Source organism: Scyliorhinus canicula, chromosome 18, assembly GCF_902713615.1.
Source record: "Scyliorhinus canicula chromosome 18, sScyCan1.1, whole genome shotgun sequence".
Classification (NCBI taxonomy): Eukaryota; Metazoa; Chordata; class Chondrichthyes; order Carcharhiniformes; family Scyliorhinidae; genus Scyliorhinus; species Scyliorhinus canicula.
The window spans coordinates 73,340,640-73,362,502 of NC_052163.1; the positions used below are offsets into that span (position 1 = coordinate 73,340,640).

Sequence of the window (21,863 nt, forward strand, 5' to 3'; positions counted from 1 at the left end):
TTTAGCCCTGTGCTAAACAGCCCCGGTGGCCAATCCACCTACCCTGCACATCTTTGGGTTGTGGGGGTGAGACCCACGCAGACACGGAGAAAATGTGCAAATTCCACACGGACAGTGATCCGTGGCCGGGATCGAACCCGGGTCTTTGGTGCCATGAGGCAGCAGTGCTAACCACGGTGCCACCGTGCCACCCCTGGGGGACATAGGTTTAAGGTGCGAGGGGGGAAGTTTAGAGGAGATGAGCGAGGCAAGTTTTTTTACACAGAGGGTGGTGAGTGACTGGAATGAGCTGCCGGGGAGGTTGCGGAAGCAGTACAAAAGCGAAGTTTAAGAGGCATCTTGACAATTACATGAATTGGATGGGAATAGAGGGATACGGACTCCGGGAGGGCAGAAGAATTTAGTTTTGACAGGCATCATGATTGGCGTAGGTTTGGAGGACCGAAGGGCCTGTTCCTGCGCGGTACTGTTCTTTCTTCAAAAGAAGGGGTCCATGTGATCTTCATCTTCCGAAGAACTCTTATTCTCCTCCATTTCACCCTTTGGTAAGTGATCCCCTTTTTGCAGCGCCATGCTGTGAAGGGCACAACACACAGCAATGATGTGTGAAACCCTATCGGGAGTGTAATGGAGTACGCCACCTCAGTGGTCCAAACATCTGAAATGCATCTTGAGAATGCTCATGGTTTGCTCAATTAAGGACCTTGTGAAGCTGTGAACAGTGTTGTATTTCTCCTCTGAACAACTCTGAGGATGACGCACCGGTGTCATCATCCCCAAGCAGCTACCTACCCCTGTAAGCGCTTATGCCCTTTGGATGTCTGAGACATCTGGAACTGACTCAGGATGTAGGAGTTGTGGTAACTCCCATGGTACTGTGCACAAACGTGCAGGATGTGCTTCCTATGGTCACACACCAGTTGAATGTTGATGGAGTGATAGCCTTTTCATTTTACAAACATTAGAAGCCACATGGACACAGTCAATTTCACCCTACACTCTGAGAAACCCTGAGGTAGCAGTGCAGTTGGTGAATCTCGGAACCTGGCTATCTTTGTCCAAAGCAAGCCAGACATAGTAATGCCCCCTGCAGTAAAGGGCATCTGTGACTTCCTTCATGCATCTATGTGCTGCAGACTGTGAGATACCACGCAGGTCCCCTATGGATAAGTGGAATGGCACACAGACAAAACCATTAAAGCCACTGGCAGGGAACAGCCTCCAACGCCATGGTGCATCAGATCTCCACAAAGAATGTGGCAAGTGTGGTCTACCTGAGCTGGGGACATATCTGGCATTGTCTCTAACTCATTTGTTACTAGGAGAGCCTTCTTCAGTATACCAGAGGTATGGTAAGTCGCCTCCATTGTCTCCTCCTAACCTTCTTGTTCTTGCTCCCCTTGACCCTGGACCTCAGCCGGGACCTCCTCCTGGAGTTGCATTAGGTATCATCACTCCCCACTTCACTTCCTCAATTTCATTAGCACCCTCAGAAGGCAGTTTTGAGCCCTGGATTCATTTTTGCTTTTACCTTCTCGCTGAAGTGAAAGACTGAAGACACTAATTATTAATGCGTCAAGCTAGTGAAGCTGGCAGTCTGTCACCGTAGGCAACTGTACTAGTCTATAGTGGTCTCTGCTCGACTTGCATGGTCGATAGGTGCAGCCTCATCTCTGATGCGGTCACACACATCGAGGTGACCGAGATGCCACCTCAGGTGAGTAACATCTGAATTCCTCATTGGTGTGAGAAGGTCTCACTGAAATGCACTGCCTAACCTAGCTCAGTGCTCCAATCTCTGATCTGGCATACCAATAAACAATAAGTTGTCCATAATTAAAGACTGTATGCCCTTTGGCCAGCTGAATGCCTATTCTGGAGAACACGTGACTAGCGTCCAGAGATGGAATGCCATATGTGCTGCACCTATGCTTCTTTAACTATTGCCTGCATTCCCAAATTTTACATTTTTATGTGTTAATGTTGATGTGCAGCAACTGTGATACAAAGCTATTGACTTCTGAATTTCTTGTAAAGGCATTGGCTTCCAATGGTTTTTTCCTAAGGAGGTCTTCCTTCTTTCTCACTAACTCAGATTCCAGTTTACTCGAGGCACCAACAAGTTAGAGGGCTCCCACAATAGGGGCTCCTTTGTCCAGCAGTGCATACCTCCCACATTGCCTCAGACCCTTCCCATTCAGAATTGCCCCTTCTTTCATTTTATAACTGCACTTAGGAGCAGCATGGTGGCACAGTGGCTAGCACTGCTGCCTACAGCGCTGAGGACCCGGGTCCGATCCCAGCTCTGGGTCACTGTCCGTGTGGAGTTTGCACATTCTCCCGTGTCTAAGTGGGTCTCACCCCCACAACCCAAAGATGTACAGGGTAGGTGGATTGCCCCTTAATTTTGAAAAACAATAATTGGGTACTCTAAATTTAAAAATAAAAAATAACTGCACCGTAATTCCGAAACAGCTAGATGGTGGTTCTGCACTAATATTTCAAAATAAACTTCGACGTTCCCTCTCCCACTGGCCATGTCGCAGATATCTACCTGGACCCTCATGATGTGAAGAGAGCTCCCTCCATTTATTCTCCAGCCTTCCCTGACAATACTAGATCCCATTGCAGTTGTGGTCAACATTCCCACCCTCCCCCTTGAGCCCATCACTTGTGACATGCCCATGCCCCATGTGAACTCCAGCCCTTCCCATCTAGAGGCTGCCTGCATAGCCATTTCTGTGCAGTTCCAGAACACTACTTAAACAGGTTGAGTTTTGGGATGCCAAAATCCTCTCCTCATATAATTAATAACGTTAATCCCATTTGAATGTAGTGGGATCATTACATATCACTAAGCAAATTAACTGAGAGAGGCCATTCAGCCCATCTAACCTTCCCTGCAATTTCAACGCCCTCAGTGTTGATTGCCTCTTAAATGGCTGGAATTTGCCTCTACACTACCTGAAGGACATTACAGGTGTTAGTCACTCTTTGAAGAAGGGCTTTATAGCTTCAGCCCTAAGCCTATCCTTTTATCAGTTTGTAACACTCACGATCAACTATTTCAATTCCGTTTAACATTAAGGACAAAATTATCTTTTTTTTTAATTTAGAGTACCCAATTATTTTTTTTCAATTAAGGGGCAATTATAGCATGGCCAATCCTCCTAACCGGCACATCTTTGGGTTGTGGGGGTGAAACCCACGAAGACACGGTGAGAATGTGCAAACTCCACACGGACAGTGAACCGGGGCCAGGTTGAATCCGGGTCCTCAGAGTCTTCGGCAGCAGTGTTAACCACTGCGCCGCCCAAGGACAAAATTATCAATGCCATGAAAGGTCCCGTTCGTTTGGCTCCTTTTGAAGCTGAAAAGTTGTTCTACCCTTTCCTCATAATAATAATCGCTTATTGTCACAAGTAGGCTTCAATGAAGTTACTGTGAAAAGCCCCTAGTTGCCACATTTCGGCGCCTGTTCAGGAGGCCGGTATGGGAATTGAATCCGCACTGCTGCAGTGTACTGCATTCCAAGCCAGCTGTTTAGCCCACTAGGATACCGCCCTGTAGGTCTTCCCTATTCTTCTCGTGCTTTGATGTCTATGTGTTGATCACAGTTTTCAAGGTGCAACCTTACCAGAGCATCATGCAGCTTCAGTACAATGGCCTGACAGAGTCTACTGACCTGGTAATATGACTCAGTAGCTCCTAACTCCTTAACTGCTGCATTGCTATGAGTTCCTGAAGAAACTTTATCCACCTCCCAGAACTCCTTCAGATTCTTCTCCAGCAAGATCAACAACTGTCAAGCCTGTCTTCTAGCTTTTCCTTCCAATGTTTAACACTTATTAGTATGGGTTTTCAACTGCCATGGTTCTGCCTCATCGCACATAATGTCCAATTCATTCACCTGTCCAACTAGTTCAATGCAAAGAGCTCAGAAGGGATGCAACTGTCAGCTTACAAACCTGTAGAAGGACCATTTAAGCAGGAATTGACGAGCAGCCTTCGGGAAGCTGGGACTGCCTTCATGTGGTTTCAGGACCTGATTCACTACATTATCAAGCCAGGACGCCCACTCATCGAGGGAGCTCTGCTGTTGCAGAGTCATCTTAAAATCCTGTTCCAGTCGTTGCACCATTCCCTCCTCACATTGACAAACCCAGGACGCTTGCTCCTGTTACAACAAAATCAAAGAATGATAATCGGCCTTCTTTAATGTTGCTATTTGCTCATATATATTATGTTTTGGACCTCATGTATGCCTTCTCTATTCATGGAACTGTAAACTTTGATAATGTATAGGAATGTACAGGAATCTATCATATATCTAAAGAATTCTATTGCTGATTGGTCAGCCAGTTTGACTGATATGGTCTACACACTGCTCAATCCTTTTGGAGTGTTGACAGCCTTACAGCGCCAGGCACTTGGGTTCAATTCCAACCTCGGGTTACTGTCCGTGTGGAGTTTGGACGTTCTCCCTGTGTCTGTGTAGATTTCTTCCGGAGCTCCAGTTTCCTTTCATGGTCCAAAGATGTGCAGATCAGGTGGATTGGGCATTCTAAATTGCCCCGAAGTGTCCAAAGATTGTGTGGGGTTACAGGGATAAGATGGGGATTGGGCATAGGTAGGGTGATCTTTCTATAATAATAACATTTATTAGTGTCACAGATAGGCTTACATTAACACTGCAATGAAGTTACTGTGAAAATCTCCCAGTCGCCACACTCCGGTGCCTGTTCCAAGTACACTGAGGGCGAGTTCAGAATGTCCAATTCACCTAACAAGCGCGTCTTTCGGGACTTAGGGGAGGAAACCCACACAGACACGGGGAGAACGTGCAGACTCCGCATAGACAGTGACCCCAAGCCAGGAATCGTACCCGGGTCCCAGGCGCTGTGAACTGTGCTACCATACCGCCCTAAGGGTTGGTGCAAACTCGATGGGCCAAATGGCTTCTTTCTGCACTGTAGGGATTCTATGACCTTTTTCTTTTTCCAATTTAGAATTTTTTGATTTTCCTGGATTTTTCTAAATTATAATTTTTCACCTCTCACTATTTCATAATCTGACCATAAACAATGATAGAGTTTCTGATCTTTTTCTTCATTCATTTGATTGTCAATACAGCAAAATAAATCCCATATGACAAGAATCTGATTTTAAGACAAACATACTTTGAAAAATAGCAGTTAGTAAATGCATTGTTGATATGATCAGAGGGTTGTTTTAAGATGCATATTTCACTGTATGTTAATAAAAAAGCTCCAAATGAAATCTCTGATCACCCTGAGGTTGATCACCTCCTTTGCAGTAATAATTGGCCTGAGTGAGAAAACAAGGAAACAATCTGTGTTCCTGACTCCCGTCAAGTGAAACCATAGAAATGCCAATGTTGGCAAAGAGGTAGATCTGGTTCAATTGTGATACTGTTGTTAAGGTTTAGAACTATAGAACTCCTACAGTGCAGATGGAGGCCATTCGGCCAATCACATCTGCACCGACCCTCCAAAAGAACACCCTATCTAGGCCCACACCCCCCCGGCCTATCCCCGTCACCCTGTAACCCCACCTCACCTGTATAGCTTTGGACACTAAGGGGCAATTTAGTATGGTTAATCCACTTAGCCTCCACATCTTTGGACTGTGGGAGGAAACCTGAGCACCCGGAGGTAACCCATGCAGTCATGGGGAGAAAGTGCAAACGATACACAGACAGTGACCCAAGGCTGGAATTGAACCCAGGTCCCTGGCGTTGTGAAGCAGCGGTGCTACCGCAGGTTTTGTAGAAACTCAAATCTGATCTTGTGTGTATGTGTGGATGAACAAGTCTTGGTTCACCATCTAGTCGATTAATCTAATTGAATTTTTTGATGAGGTAACAGAAAAGGTTGATGAACGGAATGTGGTGATCTTGTCTACATGGGTTTTAAGAAAGTGTTCAACAATGTACCACATAAAAGGCCGGTTAACAAAATTGAGGCTTATGGAATACAATTGTGTAATCCAATTGGATAAAAAAAATTAGGTTTAAGGTCAGAAACAGTGGGCGTAATTCTCCGACCCCCGGCGTCAATCCCGTGTCCCGAATTCTCCGCCCCCCGGGGGAGGGAATCTCGCCGCGCCGGTCGGCGGGCCCCCGCGTCGATTCTCCAGCCCGCGATGGGCCAAAGTCCCTCCGCTGACAGGCCTTTCCCGCCGGCGTGGTTTAAACCACCTCTGGTACCAGCGGGATTGGCGGCGCGGGCGGGCTCTGGGGTCCTTGGGGGGGGGGGGGGGGCGCGCGGGGCGATCTGACCCCGGGGGGGTGCCCCCACGGTGGCTTGGCCCGCGATCGGGGCCCACCGATCGGCGGACAGGCCTGTGCCATGGGGGCACTCTTTTTCTTCCGCCCCGCCATGGCCTTCACCATGGTGGGGGCGGAAGAGACCCCCTCCCCTGCGCCGGTATGACGTCATGCCGGTATGACGTCATCAGCCGCTGACGCTCCGGCGCATGTGCGCACTTCCGCCGGCCGGTGAAGGCCTTTCGGCCCCGGCTGGCGGGGAGCCAAAACCGTTCGCGCCGGCCGGCGGAGCGGAAACCACTCCGGCGCGGGCCTAGCCCCTAAAGGTGCGGAGAATTCCGCACCTTTGGGGAGGCCCGATGCCGGAGTGGTTCACGCCACTCCATCCCGCCGGGACCACCTGCCCCGCCGGGTAGGGGAGAATCCCGGCCAGTGAATTGTGATAAATGCTTGTTTATTAGACTGAAGAAGTGGTGTTCCCCAAGGGTCAGTGTTAGCATCACTGCTGTTTTTGTTACATATAATATGGATATTCAACACAGAGTAAAATTTCAAAATATGCTGATAATATCAAACTTGGAGCAGTAGAAAACAGTGAGGATTAAAAGAATCACATGAAACATGACATAGATAGGCTTGTAGAATGGGTAGGCACGTAGCAGATGGAATTTAATATTGAGAAGTGCGAGATGACGCATTTTGGCAGCGAACTAGGGACAGGTAATACAGGTTTAATGGCACAGTTCTAAAGAGTATACAGGAACAGAGGGACCTGAATGTGCATGTGCATCGATCTTTGAAGGTGACAGGATATATTGAGAGAGTGGTAAGCAAAATATATGGTTTCTTGGGCTTCATAAATACAGGTATTGAATACAAAAGCACAGAAGTTATGCTGAACATTTTTAAAGCTCTGGTTCGGATCCAGTTCTGGCCACCACATTGTGTCCAGTTCTGGCCACCACATTGTGTCCAGTTCTGGCCACCACATAAGGGCCCATGAGAGGGTGCAAAGAAGATTTACCAGAATAGTTCCTGGGATGGAGAATTTTAGTTTTAAGATTGAGTTGGAAAGGCTAGGGTTGTTCTTCTTGAATCAAAGGAGAACTGATGGGAAATTCCATAGAGGTGTACAAGATTATGACAGGTGTGGATATGGCAGACAAGGAAAAGCTGCTCCATTAGCAAGGTTTAGGGGATTTATGGTTTTGGGTAAGAGGTGCAGGGTAACATGAGGAACTGTTTGCCCAGGAGGGCAGTGAATGCTGAAACAATCAATTATTTCAAAAGGAAATGGGATAGCCATTTGAATGAAATGAAGCTGCAGGGGTTTGAGTGGTGGAGTGGGACTGAGCGGATTGCTCAGTGAGGATCTGAAATGGACCTGATGATGGCTGAATTGCCTCTTGTGATGTAAATAGCTCGGAGGTAGATTTTACGTGGAGATGTATCCCGTGCCATTTCCCCCACCCTGTGACTGAAAAGTTGGTTGGCGGTCCGCCTATTCAAAAGCGATAAAAACTCTAAATTTATAAAAAAACAAGTGTGTTCAAGGCTGGGATAGGCAGATTTTTAATCAGTATGGAAATCAAGAGTTATGGGTATAAGGCGGAAAAGTGAAGTTAAGGATCATCACACCAGATCAGTCATGATCTCACTGAATGACAGGCTAGAAGGACCGAATGGCTTACTTCTGCTTGCTCCTACGTCTTACGGGAACTCCGACCCTATCAGAATGTCTCTGGTAAGTTTAGGGGAGCCCTAATGAAGCTCTTTCTATTTTGGTCAACGTTAACGCCTGCAGTGAATCTGTTGGGCTACCCACCTTGCTCCTATCACCTTCTGCCACATTTAAAATAATGGTAAAGGCAGAAAGAGGCCTTAACGTGGCCAGCTAAGGGCCTCAACAATCCTAAGAGCAGGCAGGCTTCCTGACGTCTTCCCCACTGACCATAATTTAGGAGGCAAATTGAGGGTGGGCAAGAGGTGGTGCCTTCAAATACAGATGCTGTAAATTCCAGCCTGTGACTCTCATTGTGTGGGACAGGCCTGATGGATTAGTAATTATTTCCTGCTCATCAGCAGAATTGCAGCCCTTCATGCAAATAATGTGGCAAAATCCATTACTCAAACAGAATAAATCAGTTTGAACCAAAAAAAAATTGGAAGGAAAATAAAAATAGATAACGAGAGTAGAATTTCTATGTCACCCACCCCTCTCCTTAGGCATGGACCCACCTTCCACATTGCCCCCCATGTTTGCCCTTCCCCCATCCTCTTCCTTGCATCCGCTTTCCATATGCCCCTCCCCCCGGCATTTGCCCTTCTCCGCCCACCTCCCTGCACAGCCCTCCTTCAACATTGCCCCTCGTCTTCGTCAGCCAACCCCACCCCACCCCCAGTTGAACTATAGATCTTCATTGCGGTGGCTGCATGCTGTCCATGAAGACCAACCCAACACGGAGATGGAGGCAGGAACTAAACTGCTCCAGCAGAGTTGTGTGCAGCACATTAGGAGCAGCACTGTGGCAGGCAGGCTTAGCTACACTCATCTCAAAGGCTCTGGCAAACTCTGGCCTTGTGGATGCCACTCTTTATCAATCGGGGGTCAGACCAACATGATTTCCCACTGGCGTGACACAAGACTGGAAGGACTGACAGGATTCTGTTTTAATGAGCATTCATGATGTGCAAAAGAATGCAAATGGTATTCACCCATCAGCCAGTGGGAAGACTGACCCGTATTGGGAAAACTGCAACATGATTTTACATGCCAGTGGGTTTCCGCCTTTTTGGCACCCGTTAGATTCTCCGCTCCCGCCCACAACCAAATCTGCCGTGGGCAGGATAGGGGAATTTTGCCCATTGTTACTGGGTCTAGCTACTTTAGGACAAGTAAATATGGAACTATGCAAGTGCAGTCCAACCAAACTCGATAATGGAGGAGAACAGTCATATGTGTCACAGGCTCTGGAGAAATCGAGAAGGACCAGGAGGCTTAAAACACAGTGATCACTGTCACAGAGGATCTTTCTTATGATTTTGGCTGGAGTGCTTTCTGCACTGTGAGATAGTCAGAGGCCAGACTAAAAAGTTAAACAGGGAGTTTTGGGTGAGATTGAACTAGTTAGCAACTTACAACATGCAGAAGAAAGGGAGAGAGGCTAGAGATAAGGTAGATGTTGGAGTTGGGGGAGAAAGGGTCAATAGATTTTCTTTTTTAGGAAGAACAGGGGTAAATACAGAGTTTTGAAATGAAGAGGGATGGTTCTTACACAAGAATGCCAATAAGAGGTCAAGGCAGTCAAGAGTTGGGTGCAGAGGGGCTTGGAGTAGATGATGAATAATTGACCTCGGAGAAGGCACGGTAGATTGAAGAGAAACAACAAAAGTAAGGTATGAAGGATAGCGTCAGGAAAAGCAGAGAGCTTGGAGAGGGTTGTTTGCAGAGGTAGTTGAATTAAAGCCTCAATCTTAGGAAATCCATGGGTATTTGTTTTAGAGATGAAAGTCGAGAAATGAGGAAAGCGTTTGATCAAAAAATGACGCAAATTAATAATCCAGCTGGGAAATCTCACCTGTACATTGGCAAAGTCAACACGGTTGAGGTCACTGAGCATCTGGTTGATCTGTGATGTGTTCTGTAGCACAGCTCTGGCAGCCTGTGCGAGGTGATTCAGGGAGGTGTATCGGCGCAATGTTTGGGCAAAAGCACTAACGACTCCCACCTTAAAAAAAAACCACAAAAGAGCGCTCAGTCAGTCAACAAACTATTGCTCACAATGCATCACAACCAGACTTCCCAATACCCATCTGCTTAAAATCCTCAAACCACATCCTCAGGTGGAAATTCCAAATCAACTAAATTAATGTCCAGTAAAGGCACAGTGAGGGAAGCCCATTCAAGTAATATAGAACATAGAACAGTACAGCACAGAACAGGCCCTTCGGCCCTCGATGTTGTGCCGAGCAATGATCACCCTACTCAAACCCATGTATCCACCCTATACCCGTAACCCAACAACCCCCCGCCCCTTAACCTTACTTTTAGGACACTACGGGCAATTTAGCATGGCCAATCCACTTAACCCGCACATCTTTCGACTGTGGGAGGAAACCGGAGCACCCGGAGGAAACCCACGCACACACGGGGAGGACGTGCAGACTCCGCACAGACAGTGACCCAGCCGGGAACTGAACCTGGGACCCTGGAGCTGTGAAGCATTTATGCTAACCACCATGCTACCGTGCTGCCCCTAATATGGTGCCATTAGAGTGAGGTATCAACATGGGATAATCAATGCGCTGTGTGTACTTTCCAGGTAAAATCAGGTTGTGGTTTTATCATAATTATTTAGTTCCTGAATCATGCTGCTGTGTTAAATATCTTCAATAACAGACTGACTGCATCGAAGACGGTTAAATTTTTTGCATCATTATTATTTTTTAAATGACTTGAGTACATTGGTCAAAAAATAAATAATTAAATGGCCAAATAATTTCATCCTCACCATCAATTGCTTTGGTTCATATAACTAACTCTCCAAATTTTGGAGGTTTCTTCAAATAATCGCTTAGGTTTGGGATCACTGGTCTCTGCTTAAGTGCTCCACGTGTCCTTGATGATCTGAGGATTTCCCCTTGCTGCCCATATAGCAAGTCATACGAGTGTGCCCGAAGCTATAACAATGAATTGCACCCCTTCAATCTCTCAAAGGTAGTCTGATAAATGTTTTGGTGAGGCAAAACCAGCTTGATATCTTTTACAAAAAGACTAACCAGGGACTAACCAGATGAACTGCTAATCAAAAAAAACGTCCACTCTCCTTGTCATGGGCTCCAGGTAAGTTCAAACATGCAGGGCTGCTAAAACATGTACATGTTTATTGGGGTTTCTTTTACTAAACTAGCGTCATTATGAGTAATCTGAATAGATACTGTGCATCTCCAGCAATGATGATTCTGTGGATTGATTCTTTGCAAAATAAATTGAACTCAAACGAAAATACACCGAAATCCTTCCAAGAACAAACAGTTAAAATTTTTTGAAATGTGGCCAACAGGATGATTGTTAACATGCTATTTTAGTTAGGAAACAGAATAGTCAGGGCGGCTCGGTAACACAGTGGTTAGCACTGCTGCCTCACGGTGCCGAAGATCTGGGTTTGATCCCGGTCCTGTGTCACTGTCTGTGTGGAGTTTGCACATTCTCCCCGTGTCTGCATGGGCCACACCCCAACAACCCAAAGATATGGAGGGTGGGTGGATTGGCCACGCTAAATTGCCCTTAATTTAAAAAAAGGATAGTTTTGAAGAATACCAAGTCCTGAGCTACCCATATAAAATTGCCAATATTGAATGATCCCATAAAGAACTTCCTTCCATTTTTTCTTTTAAAGATTTTTAAAACTCTTTCTACAACTTAATCACCCCACAATTTCTTTCTGAATTACTTAACCGTACTCTTTTCCCAATTTTGTCAGAATTGTCCATGACCTTCGCCCTTCACCTTGTTTTCCCACAGAAAAAAATATTTAACTTCATTATAGTAAAAGCAGGGGCGACACAGTGGCACTGTGGTTAGCACTGCTGCCTCACAGTGCCAGGGGCAGGTTCAATTCTGACCTCTGTGTGGAGTTTGCACATTCTCCCCATATGTGCGTGGGTTTCCTCCCAAAGATAGGCAGGTTAGGTGGATTGGCCATGATCAATTTCCCCTTAGTGACAAAAGATCAGGGGCAGGATTCTCCGCGATCGGCGCGACGCCGCATCAAAAACCGTGTGAACCACTCCGCCGTCGGGCTGACCGGAATGTCGCAAAACCTCCAACCCGGAAGGGGCTAGCAGGGGCGTGACGCTATTCACGACGGCGTCACCCGTCATTGACGCTGCGCAGCGTCGCAGCACAAAAGACGCCCCCGCCGGAGACCCGGCAGAGGTTCCAGAAGCGCGACATCGAGGCGCTCCTGGACGCAGTGGAGCAGAGGAGGGAGGCCCTGTACCCCGGACACGACTGCAGGGTCGCACTACAGCTCACCCAGCGCCTGTGGAGGGAGGTGGCAGAGGCCGCCAGCGCCATGGCTGTAACAGCTAGGACAGGCATCCAGTGCCACAAGAAGGTCAATGACCTAGTCAGGGCAGCCAGGGTGAGTACCAATCCCCCCCCCCCCCCCCCGCCGATGGTTGGGACCGCAGTAGCTGAAGCTGACATAGCTGCACCCACCCATGCAGGCTACATTAGCAGGATGGGGTGTGAACCTATGCCAACATACACACAACCGCTGGTCCGCATGTATATGTCTGTCTAATATTGTTGCCCTTTATCCCTGCCACCCTCCCCACCCCCTTGCAGGAGAAGCGCGCTGATAACAACGGGGAGCTTGGAGTGTGAGAGCGCCGGAGGGGTCCACCTGAATCGTGCCCCCTCACCGTTCATGAAGAGAGGGTCCTGGACCATGCAGGCGGACCTGAGGACCGGGAGGTTGCAGATGCTGAGGTCGGGGGCGCACCACCAAGTGAGACCCCCCCACTGCTTGCCCTCTCTCCCCCAACCCTCATCCCCCTTCTCCCTTTTTTATTACTTTGATTTGCACTATTGGGGGGGGGGGGGGTTCTTTGTGGATTTTTCATTTTAGGCTGTCTCCTATGGTAATTAGGCGATTGTTCGGTCTTGGTCTGAGGAGGAAAATAGTTTCGATGAGCGGGGGGAGGGGAGTAGGGAACAATAGGTGGGAGACATCTTGGCGCCAGAGGCGAGGGTCACCAGGCTAGCTGGGTGAGCTAGTCTAAGGACAGTAAGAAGTCTTACAACACCAGGTTAAAGTCCAACACGAGCTTTCGGAGCACTGCTCCTTCCTTAGGTGAAAGTCTAAGGAAGCACAGTGGGAAGTCTGTATATGTTCAATATATGGCAGGTTACAAAGTGGTGTTGTTAGGGTGGGGGTGGGGGAGAGAGTTACTCTGCTGACGAGGGAGCGACTTAGGTTTCGGGACAGAGAGGGGGTGGGGGCTGCCAAGAGGCGGGCCAGTGGAGGCGCAGCGCATGGGCTGGGGTCGGGCCCAGGAAAGGGGATGGCTGATCAGCGGGGGTGGGACCGTGCCCCCTACCAGGCTGATCACCTGGAACGTTAGAGAGCTGAATGGGCCGGTCAAGAGGGCACGTGTGTTCGCGTATCTGAGGGCTCTGAAGGCGGACGTGGTGATGTTGCAGGAGACACACCTGAAAGTGGCGGATCAAGTTAGGCTAAGGAAGGGTTGGGTCAGTCAGGTCTTTCATTCGGGGCTGGACACCAAGACTAGAGGGGTGGCAATTTTAATCAATAAGCGGGTGCAGTTCCAGATGGGCAGTATAGTCTCGGACGGGGGGGGGAGCCTTTATGTCATGGTGAGCGGTAAGCTGGAGGGGAGGAAGGTAGTCTTGGTTAACGTGTACGCGCCAAACTGGGACAATGTAGAATTCATAAAGAGGGTACTGGGGAAGATACCTGACCTGGACTCGCACAAGCTGGTGATGTGAGGGGATTTTAATACGGTCATCGACCCCGGCCTGGACCGGTCGTGTTCGATCCATGGAGATTTAGGCAGCCGACGGGGAGGGAGTTTTCTTTTTATTCGCATGTGCATACGGTTTTCTCCTGGATTGATTTTCATTCTGAGCAGGGATTTGCTGGCGGGGGTGGTGGACATAGGATACTCGGCTATCATTATTTTGGATCATGCCCCACATTGGGTGGAACTACAGGTCAGTGAGGAGAGCTTCCAGCGCCCGCAATCGAGATTGGACGTGGGCGTGTTGGCGGACGAGGTGGTGTGCGAGAGGGTGAGGAAGTGCATACAGAACTACCTGCAGGTCAATGACAAGGGGGAAGTCTCAGCAGCGGTGCTCTGGTGAGAGGGAAGCTGATTTCAATCCGGGCTCATAGGGACAGGACGGATAGGGCAGAGACGGACCGACTGGTTAAGGAGATCCTACAGATAGATAGGAGGTATGTGGCGACCCACATACTGTTAAGGGAACGGAGGAGACGCAGGCTGAGTTCGGAGTGTTGTCCACAGGCAAGGCAGTGGAGCAGCTTAGAAAGGCGAGGGGGAAAGGAAAAGGCCAGCAGAATGCTGGCACAGCAGCTTAGGAAGATGGAGGCGGCCAAGGAAATAGAAAAGGTGGTCGATGGGGATGGGAATCTGGTAGGGTACTCAGCTGGGCTAAACAAAGCGTTCAGGGACTTTTACAGCGGACTCTATCGCTCAGAGCCCCCCCCCCCCCCCACGGGGCCCGAGGGGATGAGGCGCTTTTTGGACGGACTGACCTTCCCAAGTGTGGGCAGGGAGCTGGTGGACGGGCTGGGGCTCCGATCAGGGCCGAAGAAATAGCTGAGGGCTTGAAGGCAATGCAGTCGGGTAAAGCCCGGGGCCGGACGGGTACCCAGTGGAATTCTACAAGAAATTCTCGGGGCTATTAGGGCCGTTGTTGATCAAGGTTTTCAATGAGGCGAGGGATAGAGGGGTGCTGCCCCCGACGATGTCACAGGCCTCTATTCCGTTAATATTGAAGCGGAACAAGAACCCGGAGCTATGTGGGTCTTATAGGCCGATCTCAATACTTAATGTGGATGCCAAGTTGCTGGCCAAAATTTTGGCCTCCAGGATTGAAGATTGTGTGCCGGATGTGATTATGGGGGATCAAACCAGGTTTGTCAAGGGCAGGCAGTTATTGGCCAATATAAGGCTACTCAACGTGATTATGATGCACCCGGAGAGTAGAGAGGTAGAGGTACTTGTGGCAATGGATGCGGAAAAGGCATTCGACTGGGTGGAGGTGCTGGGACGATTTGGGTTCGGTAGGGGCTTTATCGACAGGGTTAGGCTGTTGTATCAGGCCCCGGAGGCTAGTGTAAGGACGAATAGGACGACCTCGGACTATTTTAGACTGCACCGGGGGACAAGACAGGGATGCCCCTCTCCACACTGCTGTTTGCGTTAGCTGAAGAGCCGCTGGCAATTGCTCTGAGAGCTTCAAGGGGTTGGAAGGAGCTGGTTCAGGGGGGACTGGGGTGGAACATAGGGTCTCGCTGTACGCAGGCGACCTGCTCTTATATGTAGCAGATCCAGGGGCAAGAATGGGTGAGATCATGCCGACTTTGGAGGAATTTGGACGGTTTTCGGGATATAAACTGAACATGACAAAGAGCGAGATGTTTGTAGTCCAGGCAAGAGGTCAGGAGGGTCGGCTGGGGAGCTACTGTTTAGGTTAGTGGGGGGCAGTTTTAGGTACCTAGGGATGACTAGTACCTAGTGCGTGACTGGGACCGGTTACACAAGTTAAACTTGTCCCGGTTGGTCGAGCAGATGAGGGGCGAGTTCCGGAGATGAGATGCCTTACCGCTGTCGCTGGCTGGGAGGGTGCAGACGGTTAAGAAGACGGTCCTACCGAGATTTTAATTTATATTCCAATGCCTCCCAATTTTCATCCCGCGATCCTTTTTTAAGAGGATTAACAAAATCATTTTGGGCTTTGTCTGGGTGGGTAAGTCCCCGCGGGTGAAGAAGGCGATGCTCGAGAGGAATCGGGTGGGGGGGGGGGGGGGGGCTTCCCTGCCAAACTTCAGTAATTACCACTGGGCGGCCAATATTGCTGTAATAAGGAAGTGGGTGGTGGGGGCGGGGTCGGTTTGGGAGTGGATGGAGGCAGCTTCATGTAGGGGCACCAGCTTTGGGGCGAGGATAGCGTAGAATAGGGGGTTAAATAGGAGGGCCTTGGAGGGACGGATGTCGGTGTGTGCACTATGTTTATTGTTCTTTGTGCACCATTTTTATACTGTTGTTGTTTGTAACTCCGAAAAAGACCTCATTACAATTGTTAATTTAAGAAAAAAAATCATTGCCCAGACCACCCTCCGCAGCCAGGTGCCATGGGCTGCATGGTCGTGGCTGTTACCAGCTGGCACCTGGGCAGGCAACCACGCACCCCCCTCCACGGCACATCCTCCCCGACACACACCCCGCCCCCCTCCCCGGCACTAAGACCCCCCGGCACACACTCCCCGTCCCCGGCACTTACCCTCACCTCCTCCCCGGCACGCACACTCCCTGGCACTCACCCCCCATCCCCGGCACATCCTCCCCAGCACGCACCCTCCCCGGCACTCACCCTCACCCCCCATCCCCGGTACATCCTCTCCAGCACGCACCCTCCCCAGCACTCACACTCACCCCCCCCTCCCCAGCACACACCCTCACCCACCATCCCTGGCACATCCTCCCCAGCACGCACCCTCCCCAGCACTCATACTCACCCCCCCCACCCTCCCCCCCCACCCCTCCCTGGCACTCACACTCACCCCCCATCCCCGGCACACACCCTCCCCGGCACATCCTCCGCAGAACACACCCTCCCAGCACTCACACTCACTCTCTCTCCCCGGCACGCACCCTCCCCGACACTCACACTCACATCCCCTTTTCCGGCACGCACCCTCACCCCCCCCTCCCCAGCACATCCTCCCCGGCACACACCCTCCCTGGCACTCACACTCACCCCCCCCCTCCCCGGCACTCACCCTCCCCCCTCTCCCCGACACGCACCCTCCCCGGCACTCACACTCACCCCCCCCTCCCCGGCACTCACACTCACCCCCCCCCCCCCCTCCCCGGCACGCACCCTCGCCCCCCACTCCCCGACACGCACCTTCCCTGGCACTCACACTCACCCCACCCCCTCCCCGGCACTCACCCTCCCCCTCTCCCCGACACGCAACCTCCCCGGCACTCACACTCACCCACCCCCCGGGACGCACCCTCACCCCCCTCCCCGGCACACACCCTCGCCCCCCCTCCCCGACACGCACCTTCCCTGGCACTCACACTCACCCCACCCCCTCCCCGGCACTCACCCTCCCCCCTCTCCCCGACACGCACCTTCCCCGGCACTCACACTCACCCCCCCCCTCTCCCCGGCACACACCCTCCCTGGCACTCACACTCACCCTCCCCCTCCCCGACACGCACCCTCCCCGGCACTCACACTCACCCGCCCCCCCTCCCCGGCACTCACACTCACCTCTCGCCCCGGCACTCACCCTCCATCCCCTCCCCGACAGGCGCCCTCCCCCCTCTCCCCGGCACTCACACCTCTCCCCCTCCCCCCCCGGCACGTACTCTCCCCCCTCTCCCCGGCACTCACCCTCCACCCCCTCCCCGGCAGGTGCCCTCCCCCCTCTCCCCGGCACTCACACTCACCTCTATTCCCCCCCCCCCCGGCACGTGCCCTCCACCCCCTCCCCGGCACGCAACCTCTCCCCTCCACTCACACTCCCCTCCCCCGCACTCATCCCCGGCATGCCCATAGCGGCGCGCCGGTCCTCGCTGTTCTGTGAGGCACGTGGCGCGATTCCTGTCGGCGCAAATTTTTGGCTGCTGGAGAATATCACGGGCGGCGTCAGAGCGGCGGTGCGGGATTCACACCGCCCCCCTGCCGATTCTCCAACCCGGCGGGGGGGGGGGTCGGAGAATCCCGCCCCAGGTTGGGATATAGGGATAGGGTGGGGGAGTGGGCCTAGGTAAAGTTCTCTTTCGGAGAGTCGCTGCAGACTCGATGGGCTGAATCCCTCCTTCTGCACTGTAGGGTTTCTATGATTCTAATTATAAAGAAAAAATATAGGGACATATTTGGTTTAGAGTATTTCAAAACCAAAACTCTTTAAATGGAATTTAAAAATTTGGTTCCATTCCATGAAAACAAATCTGACAGGGCAAACGTGTTGAGAACAATTTGAAGGGCAGAATTGTTGGATGAAGATGATCACATCCAGTCTTACCTTGGTCCGAACCATCTGCTGAGGGAAGCCGTTCATTGCACTCATCAACCATGCCTCCAAACTCTTGGCAAAATTCCGAATAGCTTGGGTCAAGGCACCTGAAGAAGGATCAAATATTAATGGCATACCTGATGGGGTTGCATGAGAAGATGTTGTGCTACCTCGGGTGCCCCCCTCCTGCACTCCTCTCTTAGTCAAAAGGTATGAGAACAGGGAACAAGGTTCCTTCTTCCCAGCACTGAGCTCAAACAGGACACAGCGCTCGCATGTGGTATAGGGAATAGTGAAAGAGTGTAGGAAAATGGCGATGATTGAAAGGAAGAAGCCTTGCATCCTTCCATGATTTCAGGATGTCCCAAAGTGTTTTACAGCCGATGAAATACTTTGTGAATTGTAGTCACTGTTGTAATGTACAAAACATGGCTGTCAACCTTCACATCGCAAGCCCCTACAAACAGCAATGAGATCATGAGGAGATTAATCATTTTTAGATGTTGATTGAGGGATAAATGCTGACTAGAATACTAAGAAAAGCTCCCCTGCTCTCCTTCAGAATAGTGTCATGGGATCTTTTGCGTCCACTTGGAGCTTTGGCATAGCACCAATTATGCTGAATTCTGGGACACAAGCTCATCACATGACTTGGTATTGCGTCACCATCAAACTTGACAAGGGCAGAGAACAATGGCCTTAATGAAATGATGTAAGACATCAAGGTTGGACAATTACTGGTGTGGAACTATCCACCTCCCTAGAAATTAAAATGATCAGCTCCAATCTTGAAATGTAAACAAGTATTAAAATATTTAGCCTTGTGGTTAGATTAGAGCAGTTTAACTTGTGATGTTTAAGGAAGTCACTTTATTTCACACTGTGCAACCATCTTTGATTTTGTAAGTTTAGAAGTAAGTTTTGAAATTAGCTTTTGTGCCTCTGTAGTTCTTTTAAATTTTAATACCTATTAGTTGAATGTGCTGTATTATGTTTAGCAGACCTTCAAGCATTGATATCTATTTTATATAGACTTGGTGTAATTTCTGTAAGTTTGGAAAACTCTTCTGTAAGTTTAATGGACTGATACCAAGCATTGATATACAACAAAAACATACTATAGAAAAGCAATTGTCTCAGCCAAAACACATTCTTAAGGACCCATTTTAAATAAATCAATTAGACATCCAATTAATTCATGTTCTTAGACATCGTATGCGGTCTTAAATTAAAAGCGGACATGAAAACTATTCTCACGTATATTCTATGCATATTAAAATAAAATTCCAATTAAGGGGCAATTTAGAGTGGCCAATCCACCTAACCTACACATCTTTGGATTGTGGGGGTGAGACCTATGCAGACATGGGGAGAATGTGCTAACACCACACAGACAGTGACCCGGGGCCAGGATCAAACCCAGGTCCTCGGTGCTGCGAGTCTTATTTATTATATACATAAGACTATATATTTAATATTAGCACTTTGCAAATTTATTTGCTCGTTTTAAAAATAAATTTAGAGTACCCAATTCATTTTTTCCAATTAAGGGGCAATTTAGCACGGCCAACCCACCTACCCTGCACATTTTTGGGTTCACCCACGCAAACAAGTGGAGAACGTGCAAACTCCACACGGACAGTGACCCAGAGCCGGGATCGAACCTGGGACTTCGACGACGTGAGGCAGTAGTGCTAACCACTGTGCCACCGTGCTGCCCTTTATTTACTAGTTTTAAGGTTATAAGCAACTTTACCATTCTATTATTTGTTTTAAAAGTAAAGTAATTGATCCTCACCAACAGTGAGAAGTAACAGCAATTTTCAAATAACCTGTCCTAAGCACAAGAGTCACTAATAGGGATCTGATTTAATACCAATTAAATTAGCTTTTGAGATGATGAGCTTAAGATGGTGGCATGACAGCATATTTCCCCTATCCTGAAAAGTAGGGAGATACCAAAATGTTATTTTATCTTAGTAAGAAGTAACAGAAACAAGCTTTAATGAGAGGGATGGTCCCACAAGTAACTGATAACTTAGAGGCAATGGGAAGTGACATTAATAGATGACCATCACCCTTGAGAAACGATAAGAAACTGATTACGCTCACCTAGGCCATTCGCAGACTGACCATGCACCCTTTTAGCCAATTAAAAATTAGCCTTGCCCCATTTAGATCAATTAGAATATAATAACATCACTGATCATGCTGTGGATAGGGCTTGGAATGAATTAATAAGCAGCAGCTTTCACTGAGCAAGTTGTGTAGCAAGTGAGAGGGAAGCAGAATTTATGGAGGGGAATTAAGGTATACTGTCAACCTATGCCCAAGCAAGGCCAAACCAGAAAGCAAGAGCTGTAGCATGCTACTTTTTAATAGGTAGATACAACTTTTTTTTAATAGATAGATACAACTTCTTTTTAATAGATAGATACAACTTCTTTTTAATAGGTAGATACAACTTCTTTTTAATAGATAGTTACAATTTATTAAAGATTTCCTGAGTTACTTCACTAAATTTTCCCGTTGCTTAAATGGTTAAAGTCTCAAATGAACACGATTAGAATTTCAGTTCAAAAAATATCTAGAAGGGATATTATCTGAATCTTGTACAGTGCAGTACTCTCTCAGTACTGCACTGCAGATTTGCCGAGAGGTTGTGTCCAGTCTCTGGTTATTTGCCATTAGTTAGGCTTTGTTGTAAGGATTGTGTGTGCCCTTGCTGTTTCAGATGCATAATTTTGGATTTCTTGTTCTCACTACCAGTGCTGGGTCAACCAAAACTAACTGACAGTAATAAGAGGGCCATCATATTACAACGGAGCAACTCGGTGAAAGACCTCGAAACCCAGGCCAGCCATTCAACCAAATCAATAGATGGGGGTGCGAGAGCTATGTAGTGCTCTGTGAAATTTGGACTATAGCACTAGTGTGCTTGAAAACAATAATCAATGCAAATTTAAATTTTATAAATTACAACAAACATTCATTTAACAAAAAGTAGAGAGAGTGGGGCTGAGGGGGGGAAAGTCGGGGGGTGGGAAGAAGAGGAACTTGTACTTTAGCGTCACTAATGGATGGAGCGGCACCGTGGCAGACCAAGAGTGTCAAAAAGATGTTGCTGTGTGATTTTTCAACTTTATAAAGCCACAACCATAGCCCAACATTTTAAAGTGCTGACAGTGGGTTATTGTAGTTGTGTGCAATGTCAGAACCAGGTCACGTGATATGTGACATAATTAGCTACTGTGCAGGCTTTTGGGGAGTCCAGTCCCAAACCTTGTACAGTGAAGACCTATTCAATAAACCTCTGTTAATCTTGCATTGAACCCATTTGCTCCAGCAATCTATTTCTTTTGCACTGTTGGTCTAAAGATAGAACATATAGTTCAAAATTTCAATTCATAAAGCAAACAGAAAATCCTGTGAAATAAAGTTGGATGGATGTATCTGTAAAAGGTCCTGGCCTGTATGGTAATATCGATTAATGCCCTTTAGGGAAGGAAATCTGCCTACATGTGACTAAAGACCCACGGCAATATGATTGACCTTTAAATGTCCACAGTTCAAGGACAATTACGGATGAGCAATTAATGCTGGCCCAGTCACCAATGCCCACATCTCATGAATGAATATTAAAAAACTTGGATCAGATTTTGGTAGTGCGGTGCAAGACCAACTAAATCCAGTAAACAGATTACTACAAGTCAGATAGATGTTCACGGGGATACATCTCTGCAAGAACAAAGTACAAATTATGGAAATGA

The 21,863-nt window shown here is 48.7% G+C and overlaps 1 protein-coding gene across 7 annotated transcripts in view; it reads right to left on the reverse strand.

Annotated features, from left to right (window-relative positions):
- The window catches only part of rfx2 (regulatory factor X, 2 (influences HLA class II expression)), a 184,129-nt gene that overhangs the window by 18,654 nt on the left and 143,612 nt on the right, over positions 1-21,863 (reverse strand). For all 7 annotated transcript variants that reach the window (XM_038778014.1, XM_038778017.1, XM_038778012.1 and 4 more), the window contains 3 exons: positions 18,103-18,200; positions 9,868-10,017; positions 3,969-4,177 (listed from right to left, as the gene is read on the reverse strand). In XM_038778014.1, the coding sequence (XP_038633942.1) occupies positions 3,969-4,177; positions 9,868-10,017; positions 18,103-18,200 (457 nt within the window). The remainder of the gene's footprint in view (positions 1-3,968; positions 4,178-9,867; positions 10,018-18,102; positions 18,201-21,863) is intronic.